General features: G+C 39.1%; 1 protein-coding gene across 4 annotated transcripts in view; it reads left to right on the plus strand.

Moving 5' to 3' along the window:
• The window catches only part of IL1RL2 (interleukin 1 receptor like 2), a 33,528-nt gene extending 25,748 nt beyond the window's left edge, over nucleotides 1-7,780 (plus strand). For 3 of the 4 annotated variants that reach the window (XM_037057341.1, XM_037057343.1, XM_037057342.1), the window contains 2 exons: nucleotides 3,666-3,827; nucleotides 6,156-7,780. In XM_037057341.1, coding sequence (XP_036913236.1) covers nucleotides 3,666-3,827; nucleotides 6,156-6,502 — 509 coding nt within the window. In that variant the 3' untranslated portion in view covers nucleotides 6,503-7,780. The remainder of the gene's footprint in view (nucleotides 1-3,665; nucleotides 3,828-6,155) is intronic. The other variant, XM_037057344.1, reaches the window with a different exon arrangement.
• Nucleotides 7,781-20,639: the final 12,859 nt, after the last annotated feature.

A 20,639-nucleotide genomic window follows, 5' to 3' on the forward strand; every position in this document is an offset into this window, starting at 1 on the left:
TATGGAATGAGGAAAAGGAAGGAAGGGGGGGAGAGAGGAAACAGATCAGAGCCTGTGTCACACAGTGCTGTGTGAGCAATTGAGGTGAAGTCCAAAAACTCACTGAGCAGGAACCTGGGGCACCTGAGGGCTCCCTTGTTCCCTGGAGGGCAAAGCAGACGCTCTTGCTGGTTTGCCTGAAGGTTTCAGTTGCCCAGTGGAGCCAGCATCCAGCCAGCACTATTGTGCATAGAACTGCCTCAGTGTGATCCTGAAACTCCAAGGAGAAAGCATTTTACATTAAAACCAGAAAAGCCGGCATTTATGCTGCCTATCACCTACCAGACCCAATAAGCAGAGAAAGAGATTGAATTTTACAGGTGCTTTATTCAGATGGCCAGCTACCTGAGAAGATAGTGGGCTTGTATCCTAACAGGCTGTCTTATATTTCCTTTCAAGCCAGCTTTTTTTAATAAGGGGGGCAAAAATGTAGGTAAGGGCTCGGTAATTCAAGGGAAAAAAAGTGTAGGTGAGGGATTTGGAATTCAGGAAAGAGGTTAATCAGATAAAAGCTGAAGTTTTGCAATTTCCCTAACATACTTTCATCCACTGACTGATGATTTTCTTTATCTGTGTCCTGTGACCTGTGTCCTGTGTCCTGTGTCCTGGGTGATTTTCTTTGTGTCCTGGGCTGTGAACTGTATCTTCCTGGAACACAATGGCTCAGACACCATTTTGATTGCTTATGGTCTCCTCTGGAACACAAAGGTCAATCACTTGTGGCCTCCTAGAGTCAGAGTAGGCCTTCCTGCAGTCCCTGAAACAATAGCTTTTTACATGCAATAAATACTAGGATTATTAACTATTACCTTAAACTAAAATTTTCCAACAGTTGAGCCCCCCATCAACAGCATTGTGATTTTAACTCTGTAATACACAGGGTGGAGCAAAAATATGTTTATGAAACAAATTTATTCTTGTATTATTATTTATTATTATATTATTTTTCATACAAACAACTGTAAACCTACTTTTGGTCAACCACGTGTATTTGTCTCAGAATGGATATACTCTATTAAGGCCTTGAAAAAAATAATGTCTATTTGTAAGTACCCTAATTAGATGGAAAAATAAATAAAAGCCTGAAAATGAATCTGTACAGCTCACCTGCATGGAGATGCACACATTTATACCTTTCAAGTTGAGAGACTTGCAATGCTATCAAGAGCGGATACATGGGGAATATAGGTGTGGAACATGTTTAATGAGTCCCTGTTACAGAGAAGGGCATTGTTTACACTAAGTACCTGCATTGCATATTTAAAAAAAAATAGTTGGAGTTGTTGCCTACATATACAATAAAGCAAAGATGCCCTAACCTGGACTTGATTCTACAATAAATTTTAGAATTTAAACTTGGCACCCCTTGAACAACAAAGAATGCAATCTACTTTTCCTTTGGTGACAAAATTCAATGGTGGAATTCTGGCTTTGGGTGTCTAGCACAACCTGAGGAGTCTTGGTTGCTGGGGACAGTCAGCTGGATGTGGGGTTTCTGTTTGCCTCTGCAGTCCCTGCTGAGATCACTCTTTGTAAGCCTGCCTGACTGAGCTCCAGCCTGCATCTGGCTGAGAAGAGACTTCAGTGTGCCATCATTTGTCCTTTCTGACACATACATATGAGTGGCTTGGCTGTTCTCTATCTATTGACTGAAAGGGGACTTCATTGACTTAGATGGTGTTCCCAGAATTCTGGCCCCATGATGTTTGTCACTCCCTGACTCACTGCAGGTCCTGAGGTAATGACTAATGAGTGGGTGGTGAAGTTGCCTGTTAGTGAGGTGAAGTTTAGCAGGAAGAGAAAAAAGGAATAGTGACTCACACTGATCTAGTAGGGCTGAACACTGGAGAGGCTCAGGGAGCCCCACCCTCTGCTGAGCCTAAACCACAGGCCAAATTCAAAACCAGTGGGCCAAGGATTTGGAAATAGGAAACTACAGTCAGCCAGTGGTCCTCTTTCCTCTTTTTTATAATCCAGAAAAGTCTATGTGCATTTTATGATTGAATTTTCAACAGCTCAGTCTGTGAGAATTATTCTGTAATTCTCCTTGGAATGCTGGCTTCAGCAGTGACTTAGTGATGATATTGGAAGATGAGTCCCATATGCTGTCTCCAGCCTTGCCTTCCTGGAGGGTAATTTCTGATTATTTGGGGACATATGGAGTAATGGATGGCAAATACAGATGAGAAAGATGTCCTTCTTATGATAAAGTGTCCTTCCTATGATAAAGTATTTATTCCATAGATTAGTCAGGCTTTACAGGTGATTACTAGTTACCTGTGTGTAACTCACAGTTTTATTGAGTCATCAATAGGCCTAGCTAAAGCTAATAAGTTTTGTATATTCTCTGTTAAATCTTGGAGATACTTTATACATCCCCCTGCCAGGTATGCATAAGCATACAAAAATATAAGGATCAATTTACACATCTCCTCAAGTGATGTATATATGCCTCACCTTACTTCAAATAAATTTGTGGAGAAAGTTTATGTAGAGCAGAACAATTAAAAACAAAACAAAAATAGGTATAATGAACACAGGGAAACAAAAAAGAATGGTAAAATAAAGCTGGGGTAGAGTTCATGACAAATGTTGGTCAGGTTTTAAAGACGAGCTTGTTTTAGAAGCAAAACCACAAGTTACTACAGGAATCATTGCGTGCTGTTCCTATAACCTTTCTGTTGCTCCTGAGAGCACACGGCCAGTTTGGGGATAATCTTAAGAAACATTTTTTCCCCTTCCACCTCCCCACTGGTTACTGTCAGTTTGTTCTTAATTTCAATGTCTCTGGTTATATTTTGCTTGCTTGTGGAAAAGGGGGGAGGCTATTTTAGAACATCTATAAAAGACACATGGATAAAACCAAAAAGGGACAGGATCAAGGGTTGGAATTGGGGATGGCTGGTGTTGGCAGGGAAGGAAATGGAGACAACTGTACTTGAACAACAGTAAAAAAATAAATTCTTGGTTGTTGAACTTCCCCCAAAAAACATTTTTGTGTGTGTCAAGAGTCCTCATTTTTAAAGGATGTGATGCAGTGAACCTTGTGTGCAAAAACATTTCCAAGATCAATGTAATAGGTTTCATGTGGCTTTTCTTCTAGTATCTTCTGTGCATGTTAGCGCTATAGCACCAAACTTTATGCTATTCAGTAAAAGCACTTACAAACAAAGACAACAAGATTGCTTAATTTTTCCACTGGTCCACTTTGATCAGTTTTAAAATTTAGCAATATCATATCAGGAGAAAGTAGGGAATTAAATAATTTTTGTGAAATCTTTCATAAGCTCACCTGCACCTAGGCATATTATTTTCAAATTACAGAAAAGCAAAGATAAGGAAAAAAAACAAAAGAAGCTAGAGGCAAAAAGAACCTACCTATAGACAACAAAAGTATAAATTATGCTTGGCTTCTCAGAAACCACCAAGCAAGAAGAGAATGGAGTGAAATATTTTAATTATTAAAAGCATGAGATGCCGAGAGTGGCAATGCTTGACATCAAGTCAGCCAACTTGGCATGCTGAAGCAAAAAGGACATTATGGTAGAAACTCAGATTTTTACTTTATTAATGAAAGAAAATTTTGATAGGAATCATTCCATGAGCTTATGCCATTTCTTTTTCAGATGGGAAGCTCTATGATGCATACGTCTTATACCCCAAGCCTCAAGGAGAAAGCCAGAGCTATACTATAGACACACTGGTTCTGAAGGTTCTGCCTGAGGTACTGGAAAGGCAGTGTGGATATCAGTTATTTATATTTGGCAGGGATGAGTTTCCTGGACAAGGTATGTTTTAAGTGAGGTAGAAAAACAACAAACGAATTTTAAAAACTAGAGGAAACTCTCTCTTCTTTCACTTTACAAATGGTAGACTGCTTGCCTTCTCCACGAAACCACAAGAAATCTTTTACCAATTCAGCCCTCAGCCTTGGAGCTAAGGAGGTTATAACTAAGTTCCCTTCCCTCATCAAGTTTATCCCTGCAACAGGATAACTGGGATCCTGGTTGAAATAACATGGCTATCATTTTGAGCAAGATATGGTTAACCCATTCATGTGAACAGGTGGTGGATGGCATAGCCTTGGTCAAGAGACTGAAAGTGTTCACTTGCCCTGATGTCCTTGAGACTAACTGCTGAGTATTTTCTGTCAGTTTGAATATGTAAATCAGCTCATGTTTAAAGCTGATTTCCTAAACCTCAATACCCTAGTCTTCCCCTACTTAAATAAAATAGGTATTTACTTCTCATTTAATAATAGTGTAACTTTGGGCAGTGCAGTTAATATCTCTCACCCTCAGTCGTCTCATCTGTCAAATGGGATAGGAATGTTTCCCTGACTTGGTTGAGAGAAAGAAATGAGTTTAAACCTGAACAGGGACCAGTTTGGAGCTTAGTACATATTAGATGCTCAATGGATGAATGTTTCTCCCTTTGAAGGCTCTAGAGTCAATGGCTAAAATTTGTAATAAACATCCTTTTCCAGTCACCAGGAAACCAAGATTACCACTTTATAGCATTTGGTAGTGGCTTATTCTGGGTTGCTTTAAAAAATTTTTACCTACTTTGGGTTTATGGGCAACCCATATCCACAGTGACACCACACTGCTATCTCAGTCCAGATCTTTTCAAGTTATGAAATCATCCTCTATGAGAGAATGATAATTTATTCCAGTGCTTGTTATAAACATGTAGAAGAGCTCTGATTTCATAACCATATCAATATTCACTTAGTCACTTATTCAACAAATACTTACTGAGTACCTGCTATGTTCTTAATAATTTTCAGATAGTTTTCTAGGCTCCAGAAATAGAGCCTAGAGTTATTAAAATAAGCCAAAGAGAAAAAATTCTGCTCTTGGGGAAGCAATTGTCTATTCTTATCCTAAGTGTAAGAAGGATATAAAACTTGATCTTGCCCTGACTGGTGTAGCTCAGTGGATTGAGCGCGGGCCTGCGAACCACACAATTGCGGTTCGATTCCCAGTCAGGGCACATGCCTGGGTTGCAAGGCCAGTTCCCAGCAGGGGACTCATGAAAGGCAAATATACATTGATGTTTCTCTCTTTCTCTCCTTCCCTTCCGCTCTAAAGATAAATAAATAAAATCTTAAAAAAACTTGATCTTTATTTTTTTTAAACCAAGTTTTATTTAGAACTAGATATTTTAAGAACTCTTTCCTCCCTTCCCCCAGAAATCATCAGGGTATGTTATTTGGGTTCTAGTTAGTCCAATAAATTCTGGTCATTTAATTGTTTGCCTTTCACACACCCTCAATTGGGAGCCTGGCCCACAACCCAGGCATGTGTCCCCATAGGGAATTGAACTGGTGACTTTGCAGTTTGCAAGCTGACACTCAATCCTCTGAGCCACACCTGCCAGGGCTAAATTCTGGTCATTTAAATAGCTATAAAGCACAAGAGGAAAACGTGAATAAAGATTAATATGACATTTAAGCTAACTACATTTTTCTTATCCTGTAAAAGTCTATTTATTAAAAAAAATATGTTCATCATCTTCTACCAGACCTCCAGGAAGTCCAGGGATACAAAACTAGACATGATAAGTTCCTGTTCTGAGCAGTTCATGGTCTGTGGGTAGAGCCAGTGGACTGAGAAAAGTGACATGCCAACAACTAACTATCAAAATATGCAATTAATGAACATAAAGGACCAGTTTTTATGGGAAAGTAAGGGAGTTTTCACAGAGGAGATGATAAATGTTTTGAAAAACCTTTCATGTTGCCTTGGCTGGTGTGGTTCAGTTGGTTCAAGTGTCATCTCGTACTGAAATGTTGTGGGTTTGATTCCCAATCAGGGCACATACCCAGGTTGCAGGTTTGTTCCCTGATAAGGGCACATATGAGAAGGCAATCAATTGATGTTTCTCTCTCTCTGTTCTTCTCTCTCAAAAGCAATGAAAAAATGTTCTCAGTTAAGGAAAAAAATAAAAATCTCATGTTAATCCATTCCTAAGTCATGTTTATTTTAATCTTCATTAAAATAAATGAAGATTTATTTTAACCTTTTAACCTTCATTTCTAAGGTTCTCAAGAGCCTTAAGATCTGCACTCTTTCAATCATGAGATCTTCTGTTCCTTCTTTCTCTACTTACAGCTGTGGCCAGTGTCATCGATGAAAACATTAAGCTGTGCAGGAGACTAATCATCATCATAGTTTCTGAATCGCTGGGCTTTGACCTATTAAAGAACATGTCTGAAGAACAAATTGCTATCTACAATGCTCTCATCCAGGATGGGATGAAGGTCATTCTAATTGAAGTGGAGAAAGTAAAAAACTACACAGTTATGCCAGAGTCAATCCAGTACATCAAACAGAAGCATGGGTCTGTCCATTGGAGTGGAGACATCACAGAAGAGTCACTGTGTGCAAAGACCAAGTTCTGGAAAAAAGTGAGATATTGCATGCCACCCAAAAGGTTTCCACCATCTTCTCATGCCTAGCTGCTGAAGGACACTCCCTGGACCTAACAGCTGACAACTGATGTGCCAGCACAAGGTTATTTACCTTGTGATGCAGGTTGTCTGCAGGAAGTGGCTCACATTTGGACAAGAGACACTGCATTCAGGCCATCTGCTTGAAGCTTGTCATTGTGTACTTGTGTGTAGAACTGTGCTTGTTTGCTTATTTTGATCAGACATACTTCTTTGGAAAAAGATATCAGTTCCAGAGAAGACCTTCATTAAATTATTGGCTCTGAACACTTATGAATATTTGCTGAACATAGACTAGCACTATCATTTGAACCCCTGAGGAATAGGACACAAGGAATTTCAGAGTTTAGTTCAGATGTCAGGAAGTTGGCATATGGTGTGGTACCTGTAGGGCCAGAGATGGGAGCCTGAATAGTCAGAGGATGGCAGGAAGGGAGTCTGTGGGCTTGGAGAGGGCTGGCAAAGATAATGGCAGTTTTTGTACCTGACCAGTGTCCATAGGACCCTGGCACTCAGTGGAAACTTACTGTGTCTATGAGTCCTTTTCACTCCTCTAGTGCAAATAAATAACCATGGCCACAGTCTTAGCAGGTTGAGACTGGAAATGAGTCAGAGATCATCTAGACCAGTGAAACCAACAGTGGTGACACTGGAATTGTCCATTAATTTCACTCCTGGTGGGTCCCATGCTTTGAAAAACTTTATCTTTCAAACCAAAATACAATTAACTTATTACAATTAACTTATTTTTTCAGCTGGCCTATGTCAATTATGAGTAATTATGAGTAACATGTGGCAGACATGGCTATCAACCTGAGATGATGTCATTATAGTCTAAGTAAAATGAAGTAATCTTTCAGCTAGTCAGTGTACCTTCATCACAGTTTAATTTATGATTTAACAAGACTCAAAGACTTTTGGTACTAAAAATTAGCTGTAAAATCTTGGCACAACTTTCAAAGACCCTAATCTGAAGAGTAGATATAGTCCACTACTCCTTTTGTGGTTGACAGCACTAAGCCTTAAAAAGTGGCCTGCTAAGATACATAATTAATATTCTGTAATTGGTGGCACTTTTACATACCTATAGTGAACTATCAGAAAGAGAAGCAAAAAAATCCCATTTACAATTGCCACAAAAAACATAAGATACCCAGAAATAAATTTAACCAAGGAGGGAAGAGATCTATACTTAGAAAATTACAAGATATAATTTTTTATAAAGAAAGAAAGAAAGAAAGGGAAAAAGATGCCTTCCACTTATAAAATAAGTGGAAGCATATACCGTGTTCACATAGGAGGAATTAACATTATTAAAATGTCCATACTACCCAAAGCAATCTACACATTCAACATAATTTTTATCAAAATACTAATGATGTGTTTCATAAATCTAGAACAAATATTCCAAAATTTATATAGAACCACAAAAGACCCCAAATACTACCCAAAGCAATCAACAGATTCAATGAAATTCCTATTATAATACCAATGGTGTGTTTCAAGATACAGAACAAGTATTCCAAAAATGTATATGGAACCCCAAAAGACTCAAATAGCCTCAGCAATCTTGAGAAAGAAGAACAAAGTTGAAGGTGTCAGAATACATGGTATCAAACTATGCTACAAGGCCATTATAATCAAAACAGACTGGAAATGGCATAAACACAGGCATATAGATCAATGGAACAGAATGGAGAGCTCAGAAATAAATTCATGACTTTATGGTCAATTAATATTTGACAAAGGAGGCATGAGCATACAATGGGGTAAAGATGGTCTTTTTAATAACTGGCATTGAGAAAAGTGGATAGGAACAAGCAAAAAAACCGTAAGTAGACTACCAACATACACCATATGAAAGAATAAACTCAAAGTGAGTAAAAGACTTAAATGTAAGTCACAAAACCATAAAAATCCTAGAAAAAATAAGCAGTAAAATTTCAGACATCTCTTGTAGTAGTATTTTTGCCTATGTCTCTTAGGGCAAGGGAAAGAAAGGAAAAATAAATAAATGGGACTACATCAGATTGAAAGGCTTCTGCACAGCTAAAGAAACCATCAACAAAATGAAAAGGGAGCCCACTAGATGAGAGAACAAGTTTGCCAATGACACATCTGATAAGGTGTTAATTTAAAAAAATGTATAAAGAACTTACACAACTCAGTAGCAGGAAGACAAACAACCCAATAAGAAAATGGGCAAAGGACCTGAGTAGACACTTCTCCAAAGAGGATATACAGTGCCCAATAGACATGAAAAGATGCTTAACACCACTAGCCATCAGAGAGATGCAAATTAAAACCACAATGAGATATCACCTCACACCTGCCAAAATGGCTATCATCAATAAATCAACAAACAACAAGTGCTGATGAGTGTGTGGAGAAAAGGGATCTCTGGTGCACTATTGGTGACAATGCAGGCTGGCACAGCCACTGTGGAAAACAGCATGAAGTTTCCTCAAAAAAATTAAAAATGAAACTGCCTTTTGATCTAGCAGTTCCACTTATGGGAACATATCCTAAGAATGCCAAAACACTAATTTGAAAGAATATATGCACCCCCATGTTCATTGCAACATTATTTTCAATAGCCAAGATTTGGAAACAGCCCAAGTGCCCATTAGTAGATTAATGGATAAAAAAAGCTGGGGCATTATGCAATAGAATACTACAGAATAAGAAGAAACTCTTACCTTTTGTGACAGCATGGATGGACCTGGGGATCTTTATTCTTAGGTGATATAAGTCAGTCTGAAAAAGACAGATACCATATGATCTTACTTATTTGTGGATTGTAATGAATAAAATAAACTGACAAAACAGAAACAGAGGCATGGGTACATGGAACAGACTGATGGCTGTTAGAGGGGAGGAGGCAGAGCGGGGCTGGATGAAAGAAGGTAAAAGGATTAACCAAAGACTGTGTATTCATAACCCATTGACACAGACAACAGTGTGGTGATGGCCAGAGGGAAGGGGATGGGGAATTAGGGCCAGGGGAATGTCAGCAAAGGGAGGGAAAATGGAGCCACCCATAATCGTGTAAACAATAAAAATAAAGCAAAAAAATAAATAAAAGAGAAATTATTTAAATTTTTTATTTATCAGTTACAGTTTATATTCAACCTTCTTTTGTGTTTGAAAAAAATTAAATGTTCCTGAATAGCCTCAGCAACCCTGAGAAAGAAGAACAAAGTTTTGGAGGTATCATGCTACCTGATATCAAACTATACTAGAAGGTCCTAATGATCAAAACAGCATGGTACTGGCATAAGAACAAGCATTAGGACAATAAAATAGAATAGAGAGCATAGAAATCAACTCCAAACTTTATGGTCAATTAATATTTGACAAAAGAGGCAAGAACATATAGTTGGGGTAGATAGTTCATTCAATAAATGGTGTTGGGAAAATTGGACAGCTACATGCAACACCCCCCCCCCAAAGCTAGACCACCTCCTTATATCATATGCAAAAATAAACTCAAAATAGATTAAAGAATTAAATGTAAGACTTGAAACCATAAAAATCCTAGAAGAATACATAGGCAGTAAAATCTCAGACATTTCTGGTAGTATTATTTTTCTGATATATCTCCTTGAGCAAGGGAAGCAACAACAACAACAAATAAGTAAATGGGACTATATCAAAGTAAACTGTTACTGCACAGCAAAGAAAACCATCAACAAAATGAAGTGACAGCCCACTAAATGGGAGAACATATTTGCCAATGATAGATGTGATACATTCAAAATTTATAAAGAACTTCTATAGTTAACACCAACCTTCCCTCACCCCCAAACAATCCAATTTAAAGATGAACAAAGAACTCGAATAGACACTTTTCCAAAAAAGACCTACAGATGGCCAACAGACATATGAAAAGATGCTCAGCATCGCTAATCATCAGAAAAATGCAAATGAAAACCACAAGGGCCTATCACCTCTTATCTGTCAGAATGGCTATCATCAATAAAGCAACAAACAACAAGTCTTAATGAGGCTGTGGACAAAAAAGAGCCCTCATGCCCTGTTGGTGGGAATGCAGATTGGTGTGGCCACTGTGAAAACAGTATGGATAGACCTCAAAAAGTTAAAAATGAAACTACCTTATGACCCAACTAGTCTACTTCTGGAAATAAATCTGAAGATACCTAAAACACTGATTTGAAAGAATGCATGCATCCCTATGTTCATTTTAGCATTATTTACAACATCCAAGATATGGCTGTGGCCCAAGTGCCTGTCTGTATATGAGTGGATAAAAAAGCTGTGGTACCTTTACACAGTGGAATACTGCTCAACCATAAAAAAGAAGGAAATGTTACCTTTGGTGACAGCTCAGATGGACCTAGTGAGTATTACGTTAAGTGAAATAAGTCAGTCTGAAAAAGACAAACACCATATGATCTCATTTATATGTGGAATGTAATGAACAAAATAAACAAAAAGGTAACAGACTCGTAGAGAGAACACACTGACTACTGAAGGGGGATTGAGGTGCTGAGTGAAAAAAGTGAAGGGATTAAGCAAAATAAAAATTGGCTTGCTGTAGTCAGAATGTTCATGTCTCACCAAATTCACATGTTGGAATCCTAACACCTAATGTCACAGTATTATTTGTGGGGCTCTTTGGGAGGTGATGAGGTCATAAGGGAGGAGCCCTCATGAATAAAGTTAGTGCTTTTATAAAACATCCCCAGAGAGCTTCCTTGCTCCTTCTGCCAGGTGAGGATATAGTGAGAAGTCTGCTACCAAGAAGAGGGTGTCACTCGATCATACTGACACCCTAATTGTAGGCCTCCAGCCTTCAGAAATGTAAGAAATACATTTCAGTTCTTTGTAGGCTACCCAGACTATAGTATCTTGTTTTAGCAGTCTAAACAGAGTAAAGCATGGCCCTAATAGTGGGGCCTGGAAGGGCATCTCCTTGTGGGTGGGACAAGAGATGAAGGCAGGGCCTAGGGGAGTGGGAGGGGTGAGGTGGGAGAACAGTGGTCCCAGTATGGAAGGAAAAGCTGGATGTATTATGGAGAACAGGTTCAGGTAGGTGTGGTGGACCCTTCTTCACAGGCTATGGGTGTGTGGAATATCTGGTGGGATGTTAAACAATTAGAAGTACATTTTGGACTTTAAGAATTTATGTTATACAAAGCAGAGTTGAATATTCTGCAACAATTCTCATTGATTCTATTAATTTTAGAAATGAGCCTTTCACATTGCTCAGTGGTCCAAGTAGAAATGACAATAAAATGACTTCATTATTTAAAAAAAAGAATTTATGTTGCAAGGTGGCCTTGTGTTGCATATTTGTTTTCCATCCTTTGCGGGTCCTAACTTGACATCTAGCCACTTTTTATTTTACTTAATATTTGCTCTTTAAATTTTTTTAAATAGTGGTAAAATGTATGTAACAAAATTTATCATCCCAACTATTTCTAAGGGTGTAGTTCAGTGGCATCAGCATATTCACATTGTTGTCCAACAATCAGCATCATCTGTGTCCAGAACTTTACATCTTCCCACACTGGAACTCTGTCCTCATTAAACACTAGTGCTCCATTTCCCTCTCCCTGCAGCTCTTAGCAATGTCCTACTTTCTGTGTCTATGAATCGGACTATTCTGTGTACCTCACAGAGGTGGAACCCTACAGTGTTTGTCCTTTTGTGACTGGCTTATTTAATTTAGCATAATATCCTCAAGGCTAATCTATAGTATTTGCTTTTTGTTTCCTTAGTCTCACCTAGTCCTCCCTTCTCTTTTTCCTCTCTCTCCCCCACCCCTTAAAGGGTACAGTGAGAAGTAAATAGAAGTACTCTTATTTTACTATGAGGGCAAGGGCCAACCACCAGAAGCAATGAGCTCAGGGTTCTTCTCAATAGTTGTTTGTAAATTATTTGCATCTTAGTTTATCTCTCCAATGTGGATATCAGAATTCCTCATGGAAAATGAGCCAATTTAAGTAAAATGAGCTGTTATTCATGGTGGACCCAAGAGCAAAATGCTGGCTACTGGTATGATCCTCAGCCCCACTCCAGCTTTTCTTCTCTGGTTAGTGTCTGGAGGCTGTCTGTAGTGCTGGGCCTCCCAGGCTCGGAGGCTCTGGGAAGTCTGAATGGCACTTTGCCCTTCCCTTCATCTTTTTTTTAAAAAAAATTTTGATTTTATTTATTTATCTTTAGAGGGGAAGGGAAGGAGAGAGGGAGAGAAATATCAATGTATGGTTGCCTCTGGTGTGTCCCCTGCTGGGAACTGGCTTGCAATCCAGGCATGTGCCCTGACTGGGAATCGAACTGCTATTGCCTGGTTTGCAGGCCCATGCGCAATCCACTGAGCTACACCAGCCAGGGCCCTTCATCTTCTTTATGGAGGGAGAAGGGATAACAAACAAACACACCAACAAACAAAAAGGAATCCACAGGATTATACCACTAGATGGTTTGAACATCAAATTGGAGGGTTTCTTGTCTTCCTCAACAGGCTGCTTGGTCCCCAACTTCCACCTCCCTTCACCACAGAATAGAGTAGGATACAGGGAGATGAGTGCTGTTGCACACCCAGCTGAAACATGCTGTGCTAACACATATGCTAAAGCATGCTTGTTTTCTTCTGTCTCTCTTTTCCTGCATGGGGCAGGGTGAGATAAGGTAGGATTGCAGACACCTGGTGGACCTCTGTTATAGAGGAGAGCTGGGTGGGTGAGAGCTGGAGGGTCATCACCATGGGCCAAGGCGGGCTAAATCCTATGTGGCAGCCTGTGCTGCATGGTATATGTTCCTTTCCTTCTCTGTCCACAGTGAAAAATTAAGTTGCAACTATTGGAAATATCAGAAGGCCATGAAGTATTTTCATTTTCAATTTTGTAATGTAAATCACAAATTTGTTTGGCACTCATGTAAAAATGGCAATTTTTAAAATTAATCTAGAAAATAAAATCCTGTTTCTACTATAACCAAGTAACTAGTTTGTCACTATTCTAATAATTATACCTTAATTACACTACCCTGGGAAGTGGTGTCAATAGAAACATTGCGTGAGGCCCAACCTATGATTGTAGCAATAAAAAGTGTGAGGATGAGGTGTAGTAACTTGCCTTTCACTTACTCAGGGGATGTGTTATTTCTGAATCTGAGTCACTAACATTGTTTGATTTGATTTATTTATGTTGTCCCTTAACTTACCTTGAGATCCCTAGAGACTGAAGGTTTACATCATGATGATGTTGTCATCTCCACAGACCCTCTGATCCTCATCTCTCCTCATATCCCTCCCTTCTCTTTCTTGTTATCAGCAGCAGTTACTTGCCCTTCCCCTAACTACCACAGTTTCTACCACCACTCCATTTAGCATCTTTCTGGAAAATAAAAACATCGAACAGGGGCTGGATGATTTTCAATAATTTACCAACAGGTTGCAGACACATGTTTTTATTCTTTCTCCATCTCGGGTTGAGCCATGTACAAGACAGACAAGGGCAGCTGAATTTAGATTCCCAGGTTTTAGCTGAAATGCTGGCATTCATCCCAATGGCTTTCCTATTTTTTAAATTACGAGCTACAGGTTTAAATATATTTTACATTGCAACTGAGTATACACATACATAGGGTGAATAAAAAATGTGTACTATATTATTTTTTTCTATTCTATTTTATTCTGGTGCTGCCCAGTTTCTCAATGTTGATAACAGCTCCACCAACTTGTTTAATGGTGAACTTATGCGTTTCTAAAACAATTTGAAAAACACAGCCCCAACTTCAAAAACTGCTAGTCACTTATTCATAGTATTTTATTTTCCAGTCAACATAGCTTTTTCAGGAACTTATAATTCTTCTTTTATTATTTAACTTTGGGGCCAATTGATTTTGTTTCTTATTTTAAGTGACCACATGGCAGCAGAAGTCTTCCCAAGAGAAGTTTTAAATGAACATGATTTCCTGTTGACACAAAAAGATGACATCAAGAGCAAAACAAAACAGCCCTGGCTGGTGTGGCTCAGTGGATTGAGTGCCATCCTGAAGTGCCATCCAAGGGTCACCAACTCAACTCCCAGTCAAGGCACATGCCTGGGTTGCAGGCCAGGTCCTGTTCCTAGTATGGGGTGTGTGAGAGGCAACCACACATTGATGTTTCTATTTCTGTTTCTCCCCTCCTTTCCCCTCTCTCTAGAAATAAATAAATAAATAAAAAGAGGAAAAGAAAAAAGCATTTCCTCTCATGATACACAGGAGAAATTGAGGTCCAATTCTTAACTTGGCAAAAAATAAAGACAGTACCACCCCACAGTGCTATTGCACTCTCTGCTGGTGACTGAGGTCATACTCTCTGTCCTATTCCTTTACTTTCTCTACTTGCCAGGTCCTGAAGCCATACACCACCTTAAGCAGAAAATGAATCTTTATAGGTGCACCTGCAATTGTACACATGTCACTTCTCCAGGGTCTCCAACACAAGGCCAAGAATATTTTTCTCCTTCTTAGGCTATGGGAAAGGTTGAAGTAATGCCATTTTCTTAGTTTGTCACTGTGTTCCCAATCTTGCTTCAAAGACCCCAATAATTTGTGAGTGGGGACCAGAAAGTCCTACTTGTGTACCCGCAAGACAGGACTACAGATGGAGTGGTTCCCAAAAAAGTGGCCCTGATGTCAGGCTCCCTAGACTCCAATCACAACTTACCACCTACTAATTGAGGACACTTGTTAAACTGGTGATTTCTTCACTACTCAATAAGTCACAAACTCTGTGTCTTAGTTTCTTTATCTGTAAAAAGACGATAGATAATAAAAGTACTATCGACCTCAAGAAGAAATATATCTGCCAAGAAGGACTGCTTGTGGTTAATCGAGCTCATATTCATAATGAGAGTCTAGCAGGCATTGCTAACAGAGGTCTCTCACACAGGCTGCCTGCCTTTCAGGGAAAAAGCTGCATGCTAAACCTTCTGCCTGCTGCACTCTGCTTCTGCTGTCTGAGTCAGCCCTTATAGGGGACTTCCTGGAATCTGTTTGCTGTAATGGACTAAGACCTGTCCTATGTAATCGGAACTGTGTGCCTATACCCTCGCTTGTATCTATACAATCGCAGTCAGTATAGATTCAGTAAGAATTCTCCTAAGTCACATTTTTATGTAAAAAAAAAAAAAACAGATCAGAAGGAATATTTCCAAATGAGACATCTTGAAACATTCAACTATAGTAAAAATTAAAAACTTTTTTCCTCTAAAAGGCAATATAGTGCTGACCTGTGTGGCTTGGTTGAGCATTGTCCTGCAAAGCAAAAGGTCACCAGTTCAATTCCTGGTCAGGGCACGTGCCTGAGTTTTGGGTTTGGTCCCTGGTCAAGGCATGTATCAGAGACAACTGATCAATGTTTCTCTCTCACACTGGTGTTTTCTCTCTCTCCCCTCCTCTCCCTTTCTCTAAAATCAAATACATAAAATATTTAAAAAAATTAAAGACAATATAAATACAAAATTCAGGCCACAGAACAAAAGAAGATACCTGCACATAATAACAGGATAAATACTTGAAGTATGTAAAGAACTGCTAAATACAAGAAGAAAAAGACAACAAATTAAAAAATATATACAAATTATATAAATAACACCAACATAGTACAGGAAACCATGTGCTCCAGACACAAAGGAAAGCTCATTCTTATTAGTAATGAGGGACATGTCAGTAATCAACAATATATACTTTTATGTCCATCAGGTGAGCAAGCTTTAAAGTATCTGACAATGTTGTTGAGGTCCCCAGGCAATGGAAACTCTCCCTTACTCCTGAGAATAATGCAAATTGGTAAAATCACTGTAGAGAGCATTCGGTAATAGCTGACAACATGAACAATGCTCATAGCTGTCCTAGGTGTAGCCTAAAGAAATTATTGCATATGTGAAAAAGGACGTGTGCAAGAATACTCATTGACACATTGTTTGCAACAGTGAAAATTTGAAAGCAAAAATATATGTTTAAGGATAAGAGACAGACAAGCTGTGTTATATCCTCCAAATCAACTGTATTTGCAGGTTAAAAAGAATGAATTTGCACTCTATGGATTAACAAGGGTAAAAATAAAAGCAATAACAATGACAAATTTTTTAAGAATACACACATTTATACTAGTTATCATAGTAAAAATACAATAAAATGCAAAATAGTATTGTATATTATCAATATATGTGCACAAATGTTGCACAAGCTATGAACAAATTGGGAAAAAAAGACAGTGAAATCAGCCTGTGTGGGCCATGTGGGGGAACCTAGTTGTGTCAATAAGTATTTCACTTATTAGAAAAGAAAAATTAGAGAAAGGGGAAGAGATCTGAAGCAAATGTTGCAAAGTATAGTTTGGGGAACATGTGTAGTAAGTGCATGTGGGTCTAATACATAATTTTCTGGATTTTTTTACATACATGAAACATTTTATTATTAAACCAAATTTGAATGGGTACAGAGTTTTAGTTGGGAAAGGTTAACCAGTACTGGAAATGATGGTGGTGATGTTTGCACAACAATGTGAATATACTTAGTGGCATAGAATAATAACTTAAAATGATAAATTGTGTATGTACATTTTACCATAATAAAAAACCTTAAAATTGGTCTGATTTTGTGCCCTTAAATTTCAATCCTATGTTGATTAGACAAAATAAGGGGTGTTCTTAGTTGTGTGTTTATGTCTACAGGGTTAATGTTTTGTTGAGCATCCATTATATGCCAGGCATTTATGATACAAATCTTAACACCACCCTCTGAGGCACATTTTGCAGATGCATAAGTCAAGCTTCAGAGAGTTTATATACCTTTATCAAATACACAATACTACTTGAACCTAGGGTTAGATGACTCCAAAGTTTAATACACCATGATGCCTCTAAGTGGTGGTGGAATCAGTGGTGGTATGCCCTACTTCAGCTTATTCCCAGGTAGGGTCTAGGTTTTTGATGGAATTACACTTTGGGTCTCACCCATACATTTTCTTGCTATTCATATTATTCCATTATACTTGTAAAATTCCTTGTTATATGCATTTGGATCCTGTGGTCCATGGTCCAGGCTTGGTCAATCCTAGTAGCCTGGTCAATCCTAGCATGCTATGGTCTGTATACAATTTGAAGATAGCTTTGACCCAGGATGAATCTTTCAAGATTCTTTTCAGCTATAGTAAATGAAGAAATGGTCTGCCTCTACTCCTAGAATAGATTTCCCAGTAGCATTTTTTCTTTTCGCAAACACAGAAATCAAGAAAGAATCCTGCTCCAAATGACGAGCTACAGAAATAAACACAATTAGAGAAGGAGGAAGTGAGAGCTGAAAGAGCAGGAAAGAGCAAGCAAAACCTATGACATAGTTAGAGACACTGGATCCTGCTGTGCCTGAATTTCTTGGAATTTTCAAGGTCAGCAATTAAATACTCCTCTTTTTGGCTACAGTTGGGTTAGTGTTTTTTTTTTCTGTTTGTTTGTTTTGTAGTTGAAAGAAGAATGACACATATGAGGTCTATCTGGAAAAAGTCCAACCATTGTGAATACAACTAGAATAGTTTGTGCAACATCGATGTAAACTGGCAGCTAAGGAGAAAGGACTCGAATGTGCATATGTGAACAATGGCAACCTCGCTGTACTAGTCAGTGGGGCGCAGTACATACCATTGAGTGATATGTACTGTGTGGCTTTCACATTCAAAATGACTGAGCAGGTAGAGCAACAAATCTGCATCAGATTTTGAATTAAGCTTAAACATTCCTCTGTGACAACTGTTTGGATGATTCAGAAGGCCATAGCTATTGGCAACTGATGGTTGGCAGCTTCATCACAACAATGTGCCGGCTCGTGTACCACATCTCAAGCAGGTTTTTTAAAATATATTTTATTGATTATGCTATTACTGTTGTCCCATTTCCCCCCTTCATTCCCCTCCACCCTGGACACCCTTTCCCACCCACATCCCCCACCTTTAGTTCATGTCCATGTGTCATAAGTTCTTTAGCTTCTACATTTCCCATACTATTCTTGCCTTCCCCCTGTCTATTTTCTACCTACCATCTATGCTACTTCCCTGTGCCTTTTCCCCATCTCTCCTCCTCCCATTCCCTTGTTGCTAACCTTCCATGTAATCTCCATTTTTGTGGTTCTGTTCCTGTTCTACTTGTTTGCTTAGTTTGTTTTTGTTTTTGTTTTAGGTGTAGTTGTTAATAATTGTGAGTTTGCTGTCATTTTACTGTACGTGTTTTTATCTTCTTTTCTTAGATAAGTCCCTTTAACATTTCACATAATAAAGGCTTGGTGATGATGAACTCCTTGCACTTGACCTTATCTGAGAAGCACTTTATCTTCCATTCTAAATGAAAGCTTTGATGAATAGAGCAATCTTGGATGTAGGTCTTTAGACTTCATGACTTGGAATACTTCTTTCCAGCCCCTTCTTGCCTGTAAGGTCTCTTTTGAGAAATCAGCTGACAGTCTATGGACACTCCTTTGTAAGTAACTGTCTCCTTATCTCTTGCTGCTTCTAGGATTCTCTCCTTCATATTAGTCTTGGGTAATGTAAGTATGATGTGCCTTGGTGTGTTCCTCTTTGGGTCCAACTTGTTTGGGACCCTCTGAGCTTCCTGAACTTCCTGGAAGTCTATTTCCTTTGCCAGATTGAGGGAGTTCTTCTTTATTATTTGTTCAAATGTCTTTCCCACTTGTTGCTCTTCCGCTTCCTCTTCTGGTACCCCTATAATCTGGATGTTGGAACATTTAAAGTAGTCCTGGAGGTTCCTAAGCCTTTCCTCCTTTTTTCCAATTCTTGTTTCTTCATTCTTTTCTGTTTGGTTGTTTCTTTCTTCCTTCTGGTCCACTCCATTCATTTGAGTTCCAGTTTTCTTCCCATCACTATTGGTTCCCTGTGCATTTTCCTTTATTTCACTTAGTGTAGCCTTCATTTGTTCATCTAATTTGCAACCAAATTCAACCAATTCTGTGAGCATCCTGACACCAGTGCTTTCAACTGTGGATCTGAGAGGTTGGCTATCTCTTTATCGCTCAGCTATATTTGCTGTGGAGCTTTGATCTGTTCTTTTGTTTAGGCCATTTTTTTTTTTTGTCTTGTTGGGTCTGTTATGAAGGGCAGAGCCTTAGGTGATCACCAGGGTGGAGCAATCCAGTTCCTGGGTTGTGACACTGCATGTGGGGATGGGGTCCAAGAGGGAACAATGACACTTGCTCCTCTCTCTGTCAGATTTCAGTTCCTTCCTCACTTCCTCTAAGAAAACTAGGCTTTTCTGATGCTGATTCCCACACGGGTGGGCTTGTGTTCATTCTAGGACCCTGTGGGTCCCTCCAACAAACTCTCCTGTGAGGCTGGGAGTTACTCCTGGCTGCTCAACCCCCACAGGTGTTTTCAATCAGTGTTTTGAGGCTTCATTTTCCCATGCTGGGACCCTGCGTTGTGTGGTCTGTCTTACTCCCCAGGTTTGCCTGGTTTATCTGTGGGCGAATGTGGAACCTCCCAGTCAGCCAGCCACCTTGTGCGTCATACCCGGCTCCACAATTGCCACTTTGCTGGGTCTGCTGGTTGTCATCCTGCACCCAGGATACTCCTGCTGCCAACTTGTGAACCCAGTGCCATTGCTTTTTTTTTCACCACAACCCCTCTCTGCTAGGCTGCCTGACTCCTCCCCTCCTACTGGTCTGAATGAATGTGTCTGCTTTAACTTCTTGGTTGTCAGACTTCCATACAGTTCAATTTTCTGTCAGTTATTTTGTTTCTAAATTGTTGTTGTCCTTATTTTGGTTGTGCGAGGAGGCACAGTGTATCTACCTATGCATCCATCTTGTCTAGTCAAGCAGTTTTTTGACAAAACATCAAATTACCCAGGTGACTTGGCCTTATAAACCCCAGATTTGGCACCCTGCTACTTCTGGCTTTTCCCAAAACTAAAACCACCTTTGAAAGGGAGGAGATTTAAGACCATCTATGAGATTCAGGAAAATGTGACAGGGCAGCTGATGGCAATTAGGAGAACTGTGTAAGATTTCAAGGTGCTACTCGGAAGAGGCCTGAGGTGTCATTGTCCTATGTGCAATGTTTCTCGTATCTTCTTCAATAAATATTTCTATTTTTCATATTACATGGCTGGAAACTTTCTGGATG

The sequence above is a fragment of the Sturnira hondurensis genome, unplaced genomic scaffold (genome assembly GCF_014824575.4).
Source record: "Sturnira hondurensis isolate 20B ecotype Veracruz unplaced genomic scaffold, ASM1482457v3 Scaffold0009664, whole genome shotgun sequence".
In the NCBI taxonomy this organism is placed as follows: domain Eukaryota; kingdom Metazoa; phylum Chordata; class Mammalia; order Chiroptera; family Phyllostomidae; genus Sturnira; species Sturnira hondurensis.